This window comes from Oncorhynchus mykiss, chromosome 25 (assembly GCF_057628025.1).
Source record: "Oncorhynchus mykiss isolate SJ-2025 chromosome 25, ASM5762802v1, whole genome shotgun sequence".
NCBI lineage: Eukaryota > Metazoa > Chordata > Actinopteri > Salmoniformes > Salmonidae > Oncorhynchus > Oncorhynchus mykiss.
The window spans coordinates 41,859,328-41,875,383 of NC_143046.1; the positions used below are offsets into that span (position 1 = coordinate 41,859,328).

Sequence of the window (16,056 nt, forward strand, 5' to 3'; positions counted from 1 at the left end):
CGTGTGAGATGGTGTCTCGAAAAAACTGTATCTTTGCCAACTTGCATGTCTTAAAGACTCTTTTAAAGTTGAATTGTCTGTGACCATGTCAGGACAGTGGCTACTTCATTCTCTCACTCAGTAGGGGTGTGCTGTTGTTGTTGAATAAGATAAATGTCTTAGCCTCTAGTCTGCTAAAATAATGTGTTTTTTCCCTCTATTGATGTGCACGAGGCCAAACAGTACAGGCAAACTATTAGCCAGAGAGGATTCTACTATAGCAGGGCTCCAGGACTGACTTGACACCAGCCTAATACCACTGAGTCATTTCCTCAACAGGAACCCAGAAGCATTCCTGCAAAACAGCACTTCTCTGCTGACTACACTTGAAGACCACAAAAAATTTATGTTGTCCTCAGTTTTTCTGCCAACATGTACATTGGTATTTTGCTTTGCTCTCTTAGGTCAGGTCTCTGTAAATACACCCCTCTTGTCGGCAGAGAGAAAATGTCAAGTTTATTTCCTGCGATTCTACAATTTTTTTCATGGGGTGCAGAGAACATTTAGCCGTTTCAAAGCTAATTTTCTTGCACTTCTCTAGAGATACTATACCGTTCAAAAGTTTTAGAACACCTACTAATTCAAGGGTTTTTCTTTATTTTTACTATTTTCTACATTGTAGAATAATAGTGAAGGCATCAAAGCTATGAAATAACACACATGGAATCATGTAGTAACCAAAAAGTGTTAAATAAATACAAATATATTTTATATTTCAGATTCTTCAAAGCAGCTTTCCTTTGCCTTAATGACAGCTTTGCACACTCTTGGCATTCTCTACACCAGCTTCATGAGGTAGTCACCTTGGAATGCATTTCAATTAAAAGGTGTGCCTTCTTAAAAGTTCATTTGTGGAATTTCTTTCCTTAATGCGTTTGAGTCAATCAGTTGTGTTGTGACAAGGTAAGGGTGGTATACACAAGATAGGCCTATTTGGTAAAAGACCAAGTCCATATTATGGCAAGAACAGCTCAAATAAGCAAAGAGAAACAACAGTCCAGCATTACTTTAAGACTTGAAGGTCAGTCAATACGTAACATTTCAAGAACTTGTACAGTCGCAAAAAACATCAAGTGCTATGATGAAACTGGCTCTCATGAGGACCGCCACAGGAAAGGAAGACCCAGAGTTACCTCTGCTGCAGAGGATAAGTTCATTAGAGTTACCAGCCTCAGAAATTGCACCCCAAATAAATGCTTCGCAGAGTTCAAGTAACAGACACATCTCAACATCAGCTGTTCAGACGAGACTGTGAATCAGGCCTTCATGGTTGAATTGCTGCAAAGAAATCACTACAGTACTAAAGGACACCAATAATAAGGAGAGACTTGCTTGGGCCAAGAAACACAAGCAATGTACATTAGACGGGTGGAAATTTGTCCTTTGGTCTGGAGTCCAAATTGGAGATCTCCGCATGTGTATTTCCCACCGTAAAGTATGGAGGAGGAGGTGTTATGGTGTGGGGGTGCTTTGCTGGTGACACTGTCTGTGATTTGTTTAGAATTTAAGGCACACTTAACCAGCATGTCTATCACAGCGATACACCATCCCATCTGGTTTGGGTTTAGTGGGACTATCATTTGTTTTTCAACAGGACAATGACCCAACACACCTCCAAGCTGTGTAAGGGCTATTTTACCAAGAAAGAGAGTGATGGAGTGCTGCATCAGATGACCTGGCCGCCACAATCCCCTGACCTCAACCAAATTGAGATGGTTTGGGATGAGTCAGACCACAGAGTGAAGGAAAAGCAGCCAACAAGTGCTCAGCATATGTCGGAACTCCTTCAAGACTGTTGGAAAAGCATTCCAGGTGAAGCTGGTTGAGAGAAGGCCAAGAGTGTGCAAAGTTGACATCGAGGCAAAGGGTGGCTATTTGAAGAATCTCAAATATAAAATATATTTTGATTTGTTTAACACTTTTTTGATTACTAAATGATTCCACATGTGTTATTTCATAATTTTAATGTCTTCACTATTATTCTACGATGTAGAAAATAGTAAAAATTAAGAAAAACCCCTGAACGGTTGTGTACATTGGAGGCTAAGCTTTTCTGTCAGTCTCTCTCAGACTTAGACTTAACCACTCGAGTGGAGGCATATATTCCCTTTGTGATGAGCTGTACTAATTGACTGCAGTGGGTCAGTTTTCCTAACCTTTGCAGTGTTTGGATAGTGAAGAGAGGACTTTATGCCCATTGTCTATCATCTCCGTCTAAAATCGCATTTGGAAAATCAAGCGTGTACTGCCTGAAATGCCAGTCTTAAGTCCGTTTCCTCGCTATTATCGCCAAGCAGGAAAGAACGCCACACTCCTCTGTGTCCTCTCTCTCTCTCTCTCTCATTTCTCCCCTTTTTCCCCGAAAGCGCTCATCAGATCAAGAGCTATTCTGAGACTCTGAACTCAATCTCTCGACACAGGGCGAGTGAGTGTTTGAGCAAGCATTACCACCCATACTACAACCGCCAATCACATAGTTATACCAGAACCACCGGAGCATGCTCCAACCACCCTATAACGTCACCTCTTTGAACGTTAACAAAAAATTATTATTATTATCAACCCCGGTTCCTTTATTAGAGAAAGGAACCGGGGTTGATGAGAATATGTGGTTCTTGGTAGGTTTTCTCATATCTCACAATGTTTACGTGGTCGCCACATGTAGGCTGACACATTGCCTAGTTATTTAATTGGCTAAATTACCTTCTTTCATCGTTATCAATGAGCTCAGCCGAGGAGAGCGAAGACGGGGAAATAATGGCCTGCTGGAAGCTGTACGTTTGTTCATGAAGCCAGGGGTGTATTCAATTTTGTGAAGCGTTCGGAACATTGCAGATAGAAAGGTAGGTCTAACAAATAGAGCTAACACTATTCTCTATTCCACCGGACAGACAGTCATGTCTGTTCTACACAATACAACGCTCTGTGACCTCTAATTGGTTGTTATTGCGACTGCCAGTCACTTTGCGCCAGGAGAGGTGGAGTAGTCTTCTGCTGTTTGTTCTTTTCTACTCCTCAATACACAGCAGGTAGAACTGACACGAGAACGCGCTACAACAAACGTTTGTTTGAGGAAGGGAGAGCGTGGAGCACATCAACCATCAGTCACATGACATGTGCCACAGTGGAGTGGTAATTCCTTCTACTAACTCCAGTAGTACTCAAGAGGAAAGCCACTTCGATACTAAAGTAACTTTTTCGTAACAGGTTAGGAGAACTTATGCAGCAGGTTACGAGAGTTAACCTCAGTCTCCTAAACTGCTAAATTAAGGTTAGGAAAAGGGTAAGGGTTAGCGAAAATGCTTTCCTAACTTGCTATGAAAATCACTTTATATTGAAGTGGCCTGAAAAGAGTGTGTCCCAGTACTCATGTAGCCTGAGGCTGGCCAAGAGTGGCCCCATGCAGGCTAAAGTCACACTCTGATTTATTTGCTCTGTGGAGGCTTGGGAAATTGAATAACACTCTTAGATATAAAGTCCCCTGTTTAGTGGACCTGCGTGGTTCTGGTACTGGTTCCGACTGACATTTTCGCTTATGAATCGATCTGTGGACACCGTAACGGACACTCTTCCGCCTGTTTGAAGTAGGATGGGAAATCTGGCACCACTTGATGCTGGGATGTACCCTTTCATTCGCTCTTCTGACTGTCCATCAACTCCTGGCTGAGCCCACCATCACAGCCACAGACAAAGCACATACATGCCTGCGAAGTGGTCACTCTAGCACATTCAGAGATCGATTTTTGTCAACTTTAACAAAGTAATATAAAATCATTCATATATTTTGAAAAAAAATACTTTGTCGTAGACAGAAAATATTAATATGAGATCAAAGACAAGTTCCTAATGAGGTCAAGAAGCAAATCTAGAGCTCTGTGTGATGTTCACAGCGACGGGGACAGTCATTTTGATAGAGAGATCTTTAGAAAATATGCATATTTTCTCTAACACTAATCATACAAATATGTATTTTACACGTACAAGGAAAGTGAAATCTTATAGTTAGTCATTTTATAATTTGATTATACTACATTTAGAAAGCATATGTCATTTCAAGCCTTATTCATGCAGTTTTGTTGAATAGGAAATACATCATGAAATATTTCAGATTTTCAGATTTATATCATATTTGTACTGTGTCCTCAAAAGTGAATGCACCTCAGCAATTTATAATAATATTTACCAGAAATGTTAACCTTTGTTGGAGTATGCAGCATTACTAGTTATTGTTAATGGCCCTCTCATGATAATATATATATATATATATATATATATATATATATATATATATATATATATATATATAATATTACTTAGGGGATTATGTAGATTTAGATTTACAATTTAGATTACATTTTAGTGGGCCTCCCGAGTGGCGCAGTGGTCTAAATCCGGGCTCTGTCGCAGCCGGCCGCGACTGGGAGGTCCATGGGGCGACACACAATTGGCCCAGCTTCGTCCGGGTTAGGGAGGGTTTGGCTGGCAGTGATATCCTTGTCTCATCGCGCACTAGTGACTCCTGTGGTGGGCTGGGCGCAGTGCACGCTGACCAGGTCGCCAGGTGTTTCCTCCGACACATTGGTGCGGTGTTTTTGGATGTGCGTTGTGTCAAGAAGCAGTGTGACTATGTTGGGTTGGGTTTCGGAGGATGCATGGCTCTCGACCTTCGCCTCTCCCGAGTCCGTACAGGAGTTGCAGTGATGAGACAAGACTGGAACTACTACCAATTGGGGAGAAAAAGGGGGGAAAAAAGATTACACTTAACTGGTGAGCTGTTCTGATTTGCTTTTTTCCCCTGTCGTCTCCTCTGACTGACATACTGTAGAGTGATCTCAGCCATGTCATCTGTCGTGTGCGCTGGGATACTGTACAGGTCTCTCTAATGGCTGACTGTCTGTAGTAATCTGTCTACCCTCAGCACTCTGCCAACTGGGTCACCCAGATCAATGATGTGATAGCAGGAGGGATATAGAACACACACACACACACACACACACACACACACACACACACACACACACACACACACACACACACACACACACACACACACACACACACACACACACACACACACACACACACACACACACACACACACACACACGCACACACACACCTACCTTGCATTAAACCCTCTGATAAAAAGCCAGGCCGTCCTATAGTGATATTTCTATTGATTTGTTAACAGGCTTTTTCTGGCATCTGTGCAAATTATTAATTCAGTCACAAGCCCATCTGTAAACTCTGGCAACAAATGTAATAGAATTTGAAAGTGCCATGGAACAACCATACTACTGACAGTTATGGTGGATGGCATGAGGAGTAAAGAGAAATTGAAGAGAGAAATGAGACAGGATTGTAAGGGTCATATCATATTCTGTCCTCTCTAAAAGGCACAGTTCATTCAAAAATCTACCCTTTTCAGGGCCTATATTCACAAAACACTCACACATTTTAATTGATTGAACTTGACTTTGAAGTGAACTGTCCCTTTAAGTCTAGAAGGGAACATTGGAGTTGGGCAGTACCAATGAGGTCATATACTGTATGATGTCTATGGGAATCTAGGCATGCCCATAGACTGAAATAAATATATGCAGCCAGGAATGGGCTCCCATATGAACCTGACCCCTAGATGTTTACTTTCTTCCCAGAGAAGCAGAGAGAGAGGATTCTGCTTAGTCCAGGCTTATGCGTGCTGTCTGCTCCATGTGTGGCCTCTAGCCTGTGTGACTACTGAGTGCAGGGAGTCACTTAGTTGTCTGTCTGCCCACGGAGGTAGTTTAATGTGGGGCCTGGAACTGAAGGATCCATCTGCTCCACCTCCCATTTAACCCCACCAGGAGGTCCATTCCACTGGGAGGGGCAAATCTCCCTCCCAGCAGATGCCAAGGGCACTGGCAGTCATAGGGCTCCAGCTTATAATGGCCAGCAGTGGGTGGCAGAGGTGGGCATGGAAACTATCCATGGGCAGAGTGAAAGAGAGAGCGAGAAAGAGGGAGGGAGAGGCTGTGTGAAATGAAAGGCTAGCCTTCAGTACTCTTCCCACTCTTCCTTTCCACTCCTCTTCTCCTCTCCAGTCCCCCTCTCCCTCCTCTGAGCTTCACGTTATGCATCTACCAGAAGCAGGCAGATGAAAGAAACAAGAGACTTTTAATCACACATGTTTGACCTCCCTGCCCTACCCCCCCACCACTTTACTCCCCCAGTTTGAACCCCCCGTCTTCACTCTCTCACCCTCTCCCCTTTCACCACCCCCCCCAGAGACACAATTGAACTAGGAATGCGCTCCGTCAGTCACACAGGCATTTCAAAGCAAACAGGCCCCACCCTGCAGCAGTGGTGAAGGAAAGGGGGTAGGTAGGGGCGGCTGGGGGTGTGGTGGTATCGGGGGGGGGGGGGGGGGGGTTTCTGAGTACTGCTGCCATCTCTATCTTTATCTTTCTCTCTCCCCTCTCTACTGTTGCCAGCTTCCATCTCCTCCCCCCTCCACCTCCCGATTTAATCTTTAACCAGACCCCCGGCCCCTTCCCTTCCCATCCACACCCCTTGAGACCAGCATGTGGGATGCGGGCTACACTCTCACTACAATCCCCCTATCCCTCCATCCATCCACCCATCTCTTCCTCCCTCCCGAAGGGGGCTTGGACAGAGACCATCAAAAGAACTGTGTTCTTTTTCCAGAACTTGTTTCCTGTTCTTCCACCCCACCCATGTGCCCCCCCATCATTTACACTGGCTCTCATGACCAGGGGTGAGCTCACATCCTTGGGTGGTTGGGGGGGGAGGGGGGGGTACTACAGATGTGACGTCAAAGGGGGACTAGTCTACTTACCGCTACTGGGCTTTGATGGAGTAAAGGGAACCATGTGCTTCTGAAAGTGGAGCAGCACAAACCAGACGAAACTCTTCTGAGTTTATGCAAAAAGCAATCAAAAACATTTCTTCAAGTCAAGTGCCTATACTGAAACCCAGCCTAAAACCCCAAAAAGCATCTTCGTGATCCGTGTAGTCATGTCTAAAATGGATCTAAAATTTTAAATTGATTAAAATATTTTTTTCCCCTCATCAATCTACACACAATACCCTGTAATGACAAAGCAAAAACATGTTTTGTTTCTCTTTTTTCAAATGTTTAAAAAAACAACTGAAATTTCACATTTACATAAGTATTCAAACACTTTAATAAGTACTTGAAGCACCTTTAGCAGTGATTACTGCCTCAAGTCTTCTTGGGTATGACGCTACAAGCTTGGCACACCTGTATTTGGGGAGTTTCTCCCATTCTTCTCTGCAGATCCTCTCTAGCTCTGTCAGGTTGGATGGGGAGTGTCGCTGTACAGCTATTTTTTAGATCTCTCCAGATATGTTCGATCGGGTTCAAGTCCGGGCTCTGGCTGGGCCACTCAAGGACATTCAGAGACTTGTCCTGAAGCCACTCCTGTGTTGTCTTGGCTGTGTGCTTAGGGTCGTTGTCCTGTTGGAAGGTGAACCTTTGCCCCAGACTGATGTCCTGAGCACTCTGGAGCAGGTTTTCATCAAGCATCTCTCTGTACTTTGCTCTGTTCATCTTTCCCTCAATCCGGACTAGTCTCCCAGTCCCTGCCGCTGAAAACCCGCTTCACAGTAGGGATGGTGTCAGGTTTCCTCCAGATGTGACGCTTGGCATTCAGGCCAGAGTTTAATCTTGATTTCATCAGACCAGATAATCTTGTTTCTCATTTTCTGAGAGTCCTTTAGGTGCCTTTTGGCAAACTCCAAGCCTGTTGTCATGTGCCTTTTACTGAGGTGGGGCTTCCGTCTGGCCACTCTACCATAATGGCCTGATTGGTAGAGTGCTGCAGAGATGGTTTTCCTTTTGGAAGTTTATTTTATCTCCACAGAGGAACCCTCGATTGCTTAGTTTGGCCGGGCGGCTAGCTCTACAAAGGGTTTTGGTGGTTCCAAACTTTTTCCATTTAAGAATGATGGAGGCCACTGTGTTCTTGGGGATCTTCAATGCTGCAGGCATTTTTTGGTACCCTTCCCAGATCTGTGCCTCAACATAATCTTCTCTCGACCTCATGGCCTGGTTTTTGCTCTGACATGAACTGTCAACTGTGGGACCTTAAATAGACAGGTGTGTGCCTTTCCAAATCATGTTCAATCAATTGAATCTGAGCAATATTTTTTGAGTCTCATAGCAAAGGGTCTGAATACTTTTGTAAATATTTATTTATGTTTTACATTTTTATAAATTAGCAAACATTTCGAAAGACCTGTTTTTTGCTTTGTTATTATTGGGTGTTGTGTGTAGATTGATGAGGAAACATTTTTATTTAATCAATTTAAGAATAAGGATGTAACGTAACAAAATGTGGAAAAGGTCATGGGGTCTGAATACTTTCCGAATGCACTGTAGCTTCTCACTAAGGTGACAGCTATAATCACACACTTTTTCAAGTGACTACAATAGAACTGAATGTGAAGATGGGCAATGGATGTATTGGAAAGTGTGGTTGCATTTTTCCATGTGCTCTGTGCTAGTCTTGATTCTACTTTGGAAGACCCAGCTAAGAATTCTATGGAGAGAGAATGTTTTTGTAATGTTACCCTAATGTTTGAGTGTACAGTTTTCCATTAGTTATGGGACCATTCTATCTGTGTTAGCAAAAACCTTCTGAGAACAATTTAGCATGTTTCGGCATTAGGGTTAAGAGAACATTGCCTTAATGTCAAACAGAACATTTATGTGTGTCAATTGTCAGGACATTGCTTGATGGTCCCAAAGAAACGCTGTATATACTGTAGTTTCGCTATTGTTATTTTACTGCTGCTCATTACTTGTTACTGTTATTTCTTATTCTTACTCATATTTAGTATTTTTTTTTTAACTGCATTGTTGGTTAGGGGCTCGTAAGTAAGCATTTCACTAAAGGTTGTATTCTGCGCATGTGACTAATAAGATTTGATTTTGATTTGATTGAATAACTGTGGTTGCTGACATGTTCCCTTCTCTCAGGCAGGTGTAGATGCTCCAGACGCAGCAGGCCCCAGGAAGAGGCTGCCTCCATCCAGGCTCAGCGCGGCTCTTCTCTCAAACAAGTGTGAAGAGGCCACTGGAGAATCTCAAGAAGGGAAGCCATTTTGTTGTGACCCACAGTGACTCTTCAGCAGTGACATTGACATTTGAACCTTGGGTTCAGTCTGGTGGATTTTCTGGACAGTCCCTGGAGGGGTAGGAAAACACCCTACCCATCTGTGTCCTACCCTCGGATCTTCATCACCATGGCAACAGCAGTGCAGCCCAATGAGCTAGTGTTTGAATTTGCCAGCAATGGAATGGATGAGATCAATCAGGTACCTGTCATTACATTGGAAATAAGCAGTAGTCAATAACAGTAGTGTTATCAATATGTACCACCACCAATATAGAAATGTTAAAGCTGGAATCTGCAGTAGGGAGAAACAGTGTCCTTGGCTGCCCCACCACCATTGTTATTGTTTTTGTTGCTGAGCTGAGGAGCATGGCAAAAAAAATTGCAGTACATATTGTGCTCATCTATGGCATGTGCAATGATATCATAGGGGACAAAAGATTGTTTGTTCATTGTTTGCAGTAACTTTGTTGTTGTAATATCGCAAACAGATGTGGCTGTTTCACCATTAAGGACTCCAGCTTTTCCAGGGAAATTTTACAGATAATATTGAGAAAAATACTGAAAGGATTTGCGAAACAAAGATTATTGAAAACAAAACGGACTTCTAAATGTAACTTTTGATAAACAACATGGTCACGGGGATTTGAACAGGGAAGTCAGCAAGCCAGCGGGTCAGAGGCTTTACTGTCTTTGTGACGTGATGGAGAGATTGAGAGAAGGAGTGGAGGAGGAAGGGATGGCAGGGAGAGGACTGGGAAATGGAGTGTGGGCTATTGGCAGGACAGAGACGGAAAGTGTGAGGGACCTGAGCCCGGTTTCCCAAAAGCATCTTAAGACTAAATTCATCGTTAGAACCATTGGGAAACCGGGCCCAAGAGTTTGGACTCTTTTAGTATGCGTGGGAGGAGACGGTGGGGCTTTGCCAGGACCTGTCAATTTAGGGTACAAAGGTTACTCTGTGTGTGCTTGTGTGTCTCTGTGTGTGTATGTATGTAGATGTGGAGAGAAGAGTCGTCATTGGATCCTCTTGCCTGAATAGCACTGGTTCAGGCCTAACCAGACAGACCTGTTGTGGGAGGCTGTTTGTGAGGTGATGTGCTAATTTCACTGAAAAGCCTACCATTGTTTTGAAATAACACAGGCCTCCTCTTGGGTTACTCCCTGTGCCCACTCAGTCAATTACCTGAGGATTACATTGCCTGTCCACGTGGTAGCCGGACAAAATATCTTAAAATATCACCGGGATAACTTATTCACATTTAGCGCTAATGCTAACGAAGGTGGCTATTTTGTTTTCGCTGGAGCTAGCTTGTCTGAAGGGTTTATCTTTCTGTATGGGGGCTGTTGGAATCAAAGAAAGCAACAGCTAGCCTAGCCTGCTGGACTGTAATGATTAGCCTTGTTATATTGGATTTTACAGTCAATAAGTAGCTCCCTGAGTCAGGGCCATGGTGTAATGACTTCAGAATTATGTTTAGCTCAGTTTAGTATCTGAAAGCTTCTATTATAGAGTTCTATGGAAGCCTGGTGTGGTCATACACATTTACACCCACTCACATTTTTTACTGAATAGTAATTCAATTACAGCACATTTACAGCACCCCATTTTAAGTATTTCAGTTGTTATCTGGGGTGTGGCTATGCAGTGGTGTCATGCCCATATGGGGAAAATGCATGTGCCCCCTCAGATTTGTCCTGTTTTAGAATTCTTCAGATGTTAAATTAATTACTAAACGTTTTATCATAATTATTTATATAAAGATCTGTCAGTGGTATTTTGCATTGGGGGCACACTGACTGGACCAGCCCCCCCCCCCCCCCACCTCATTCTCCCTAGTAAGTGGTTCCTTTCAAGGTGCATGGAGAAAATAGTCCCTAGGCAGGAGGCTAGATATATTGTCAGTGGAGGAGGAGAGAGAGTGTACTCACACAGCATTTTATTTGATTTTAGCTGCCAGTGATGGGCAGGAGGTACGTTTGTAGATTAATTTGATCAAGCTATGTAGCCTATTGATTCCTTCTTGATAAATAAATAAAACATATTTTTTTGTTTCTCTGTAATTCTAGCCACCTAGCAATTTTATGAAGATGGCTTAAACTAGCCAGCTAGATAGTTTCACAACCTCATAGCTAGATACCAAGGCATTTCAGGCTATCAATCAAGTTAGAATAGCTTGTATAACTATCTTACAGTTAGACAAGCTGACTTATTCCAATGACTTATTCCACATTTTGTTGTTACACTCTGAATTCAAAATTGATTAAATTGTTTTTTTAAATCTCATTTACTGACAAAGTGAAACATGTTTTTAGAAATTTTAGCAAATGTATAAAAATGTAAAATAGAACAATCTAATTTACATAAGTATTCACACTCCTGAGTCAATACCTTCTAGAATAACCTTTGGCAGCAAGCTCTCTAAGAGCTTTCCACACCTGGATTGTACAACATTTGCCCATTATTCTTTTCAAAATTCTTCAAGCTCTGTCAAATTGGTTGTTGATCATTGCTCGACAGTTTTCAGGTCTTGCCATAGATGCTTAAGTTGATTTAAGTAAAAACTGTAACTCGGCCACTCAGGAATATTCACTTTCTTCTTGGTAAGCAACTCCAGTTAAAATTTGGCCTTGTGTTTTAGGTTCTCCTGCTGAAAGGTGATTTCATCTCCCAGTGCCTGTTGGAAAGCAGACTGAACCAGGTTTTCCTCTAGGATTTTGTATGTGCTTAGCTTTATTCACTTTTTTTCTGTCCTGAAAAAAAAAACTCTTCAGTCCTTAACGTTTACAAGCATACCCATAACATGATGCAGCCACCACTATGCTTGAAAATATGGAGAGTGCTACTCAGTAATGGGTTGTATTGGATTTGCCCCAAACATAACACTTCATATTCAGGACAAAAAGTTAATTGCTTTACCACATTTTTAGCAGTATTACTTTAGTGCCTTGTTGCAAACAGGATGCATGTTTTTATTCCGTACAGGCTTCCTTCTTTTCACTTATCACTGTCAATTAAGTTAGTATTGTGGAAAAACTACAATGTTGTTGATCTATGCTCAGTTTTCTCCTATCACAGCCATTAAACTCTGTAAGTGTTTTAAGGACACTATTGGCCTCATGAAGAAATCCCTGACCGGTTTCCTTCCTCTCCGGGATCTGAGTTAGGAAGGACGCCTGTATCTTTGTAGTGATTGGATGTATTAATTCACCATCCAAAGTGTAATTAATAACTCTACCACAAGAGGTTGGTGGCACCTTAATTGGGGAGGACAGGCTTGTGGAAATGGCTGGAGTGGTGGAATAGTGGTGGTTTGATGCCATTCCATACGCTCCGTTTCCGACATTATTTTGAGTCATCCACCCCTCAGCAGCCTCCACTGAATTACTCCAACTTGCTCAAAGGGATATTCAATGACTGCTTTTTTTTAACCAATAGTTTCCCCTTCTTTTGAAAATCTCCCTGGTCTTTGTGGGTAAATCTGTGTTTGAAATTCACTGCTCGACTGTATGCGTGTGTTACAGAGATGAGGTAGTCATTCAAAAATCATGTTAAACACTGTTATTGCACACAGAGTGAGTCAATGCAACTTTATATTGTTTGTATTATTATTATTATTTTTTATTTCACCTTTATTTAACCAGGTAGGCTAGTTGAGAACAAGTTCTCATTTGCAACTGCGACCTGGCCAAGATAAAGCATAGCAATTCGACACATACAACAACACATGGAAGAAACAAAACATAGTCAATAATACAGTAGAACAAAAGAAAACAAAAAGTCTATATACAGTGAGTGCAAATGGTAAGATAAGGGAGTTAAGGCAATAAATAGGCCATGGTGGCGAAGTAATTACAATATAGCAATTAAACACTGGAATGGTAGATGTACAGAAGATGAATGTGCAAGTGGAAACACTGTGGTGCAAAGGAGCAAGATAAATAAATAAATACTGTATGGGGATGAGGTAGGTTGATATATGGGCTATGTACAGGTGCAGTGACCTGTGAGCTGCTCTGACAGCTGGTGCTTAAAGCTAGTGAGGGAGATATGAGTCTCCAGCTTCAGAGATTTTTGCAGGTCGTTCCAGTCATTGGCAGTAGAGAACTGGAAGGAAAGACGACCAAAGGAGGAATTGGCTTTGGGGGTGACCAGTGAGATATACCTGCTGGAACGCATACTACGAGTGGGTGCTGCTATGGTGACAAGTGAGCTGAGATAAGGCGGGGCTTTACCTAGCAGAGACTTGTAGATAACCTGTAGCCAGTGGGTTTGGCGACGTGTATGAGGCGAGGGCCAACCAACGAGAGCATACAGGTCGCAATGGTGGGTAGTGTATGGGGCTTTGGTGACAAAATGGATGGCACTGTGATAGACTGCATCCAGTTTGTTGAGTAGAGTGTTGGAGGCTATTTTATAGATGACATCACCGAAGTCGAGGATTGGTAGGATGGTCAGTTTTACGAGGGCATGTTTGGCAGCATGAGTGAAGGATGCTTTGTTGCGATAAAGGAAGCCAATTGTAGATTTAATTTTGGATTGGAGATGCTTAATGTGAGTCTGTTAATGTGACTTGTTAAGCACATTTTTACTCCTGAACTGATTTAGGCTTGCTATAACACAGTGGTTGAATACTTCTAGACTCAAGACATTTCAGCTTTTAGTTTTTTTGTAGAAAAAAACTAAACAAAACACAATTCCACTTTAACATTATGGTGTGTAGGCCAGTGACACAAAATTTAAATTTAATCCATTTTAAATTCAGGCTGTAACAACAAAGTGTGTAAAAAGTCAATGGGTGTGAATACTTTCTGAATGCACTGCAGCTAAGATAACCTATGCAGTAAAATATATACATTTTTTGGCTCTTGATTGCAGGAAAAAGCTGAATGCACAGACGAGTGTTTGAAAAATGCTAAATTCTTCAACTTCAACTGTCACCCCACCTCCATCTTCATGAACTTCGTGCCCCGTCTAAAATAATGGGTGCATGACACCCCTGTGACTATGGGATATTTTCCATTAACTTCCTCTATCAGCCCTATTAGGGGATGTTAAAAGTATAGAGGTGGTGCTAAAAATTGCGACATGGGCAGGTAAAGCAGAACCGGGTTGATTATAGGGGAACCTCTCACGCTTGCTTTCATAGCCAAAACTGGGAACTCTGAGATGCAAATACTCCAGTGATCGTTATATCTGGTTGAGAGCAACAAAGAGGAAGATGCAGCCAATATGGCCTTTGTGTAAAATCGTACTAAATACCATACTCTGTTTTGCACCTTTCATTATCTTGTTGAGATAGTTGAGTGTCTTTTGGCTAATAGGAAAGTTAGCTAGCTGGCTACCCACTGGGCAAAAACTGGTTGGCGTGGTTTCCACGTCATTTAAACAAAATTCAATGTGATGACACTGAATCAACTTGGAAAACGTATTCGATTTGCCAAAAGTGATAAACGTAAGGGAGTTTTGTGTTTATTTCACCCAACTTTTAACCTAAATCAAATGACACGGTGAAACGTTTCATTGATTTGATGTTGAATTCATGTTAGTTGACAACCACATGCAAATCAAAGCTAGAAATGACGTCTGTGCTCAATAGGTAACTCTTTGGTCCTGCTTTGTGCCAAACCCCACAGGTGCTTTGTTGAAACTGAGTCCCATTATGTCAAAACAACAACAACAGACAGACACAGACGTCTTCTGCCCCCTCAGCAGAATCTGTGTTGGTTTCAGTTGGTCTGGTCTGGTTCTGCTAGGGAGGGGAGACAGTGTGGTGTTAATGCACAGACGAGTGAACTCAGCAGAATTACTGGTGCTCTCATTGCCTGGTCACTAAACATGCACACACACAAGGTCACAGGCTCCCGACCGACCGAGATATCGGGTATTGTGTCTAGCTACTACGGTCTGAGAACAATAGACAGCATGCTGTTGTGTCAATGAAATGTCAGCTTTTACAGTCAAAGGACACAACAAACTGCATTCTTTATCTTTTATATTTCCCAAGTGGAGGTCTCAAATGGTCTCGTGGCCCACTGTTGACCATTGATACTGACATCATGGAAAAGCAGTTTGTTTGATGGACAGTGTTCTGAAACCTAAGATATTGTTTGTGAAGTTAATTGAACAGTCCCTGAACTCCTAGCTATGTTTACATAGTCTAATTGTTTGGTAATGACTCCTAAAGGTTGAATGATTCCATGTAAATGCAGTTGTCTGTGGCAGGGTGCTGTTAGTGTACTGTTAGTTTACACCACTGCTACTCTCTCTTGTTATAATCTATGCATAGTCACTTTAATAACTCTACCTACATGTACATATTACCTCAATTACCTTGACAAACCGGTGCCACAGCACATTGACCCTGTACCGGTACCCCGCTGTATATACTGTCGTCTCGCTATTGTTATTTTACTGCTGCTCTTTAATTACTCGTTACTTTTATATATTATTCTTATTTGTACTGCATTGATGGTTAGGGGCTCGTAAAATCATCAGTAAATGTAAAAAAAACTCAGAACGTTGTTTGTTATTACTTTTATACCTATTTGTTGTTCATTACACCATTTTGGAATTTTAAGTCAAACTGTTGTTACTGGACTTTCAATGTGACAAGGTATTTGGCTACTAATGTTTATTTTTTTGGGGGGGGGGGGACATAGATGACAATCAGGCAAAGAGCTGTAGTCTGTCTCCATCTCCTGGTAATTTTCAGAAACTGACACTGAATTTCTTTTTCTTCCTCTGGCTATGAGTGCAGGCCAAAATACTTTGCACCATTTTATTAGAGCATTTTTGGCTGTTTGATATTTAGAATAACTTAACCTAACGGTAAAGGACCTGCAAAAGCTATGAGTCCTGCCTGCTCCATGTCCT

The 16,056-nt window shown here is 42.1% G+C and overlaps 1 protein-coding gene across 7 annotated transcripts in view; it reads left to right on the forward strand.

The window, feature by feature from the left end:
* LOC110505187 (ETS-related transcription factor Elf-1) overlaps positions 1-16,056 on the forward strand; it is an 82,020-nt gene that overhangs the window by 42,392 nt on the left and 23,572 nt on the right. For 4 of the 7 annotated variants that reach the window (XM_036969628.2, XM_090219940.1, XM_036969627.2 and 1 more), the window contains one exon: positions 9,044-9,381. In XM_036969628.2, the coding sequence (XP_036825523.1) occupies positions 9,310-9,381 (72 nt within the window). In that variant the 5' untranslated portion in view covers positions 9,044-9,309. Of the gene's footprint in view, positions 1-9,043; positions 9,382-11,830; positions 11,900-16,056 lie in introns of those variants that run through there. The other 3 variants (XM_090219941.1, XM_021584227.3, XM_090219942.1) reach the window with 2 other exon arrangements.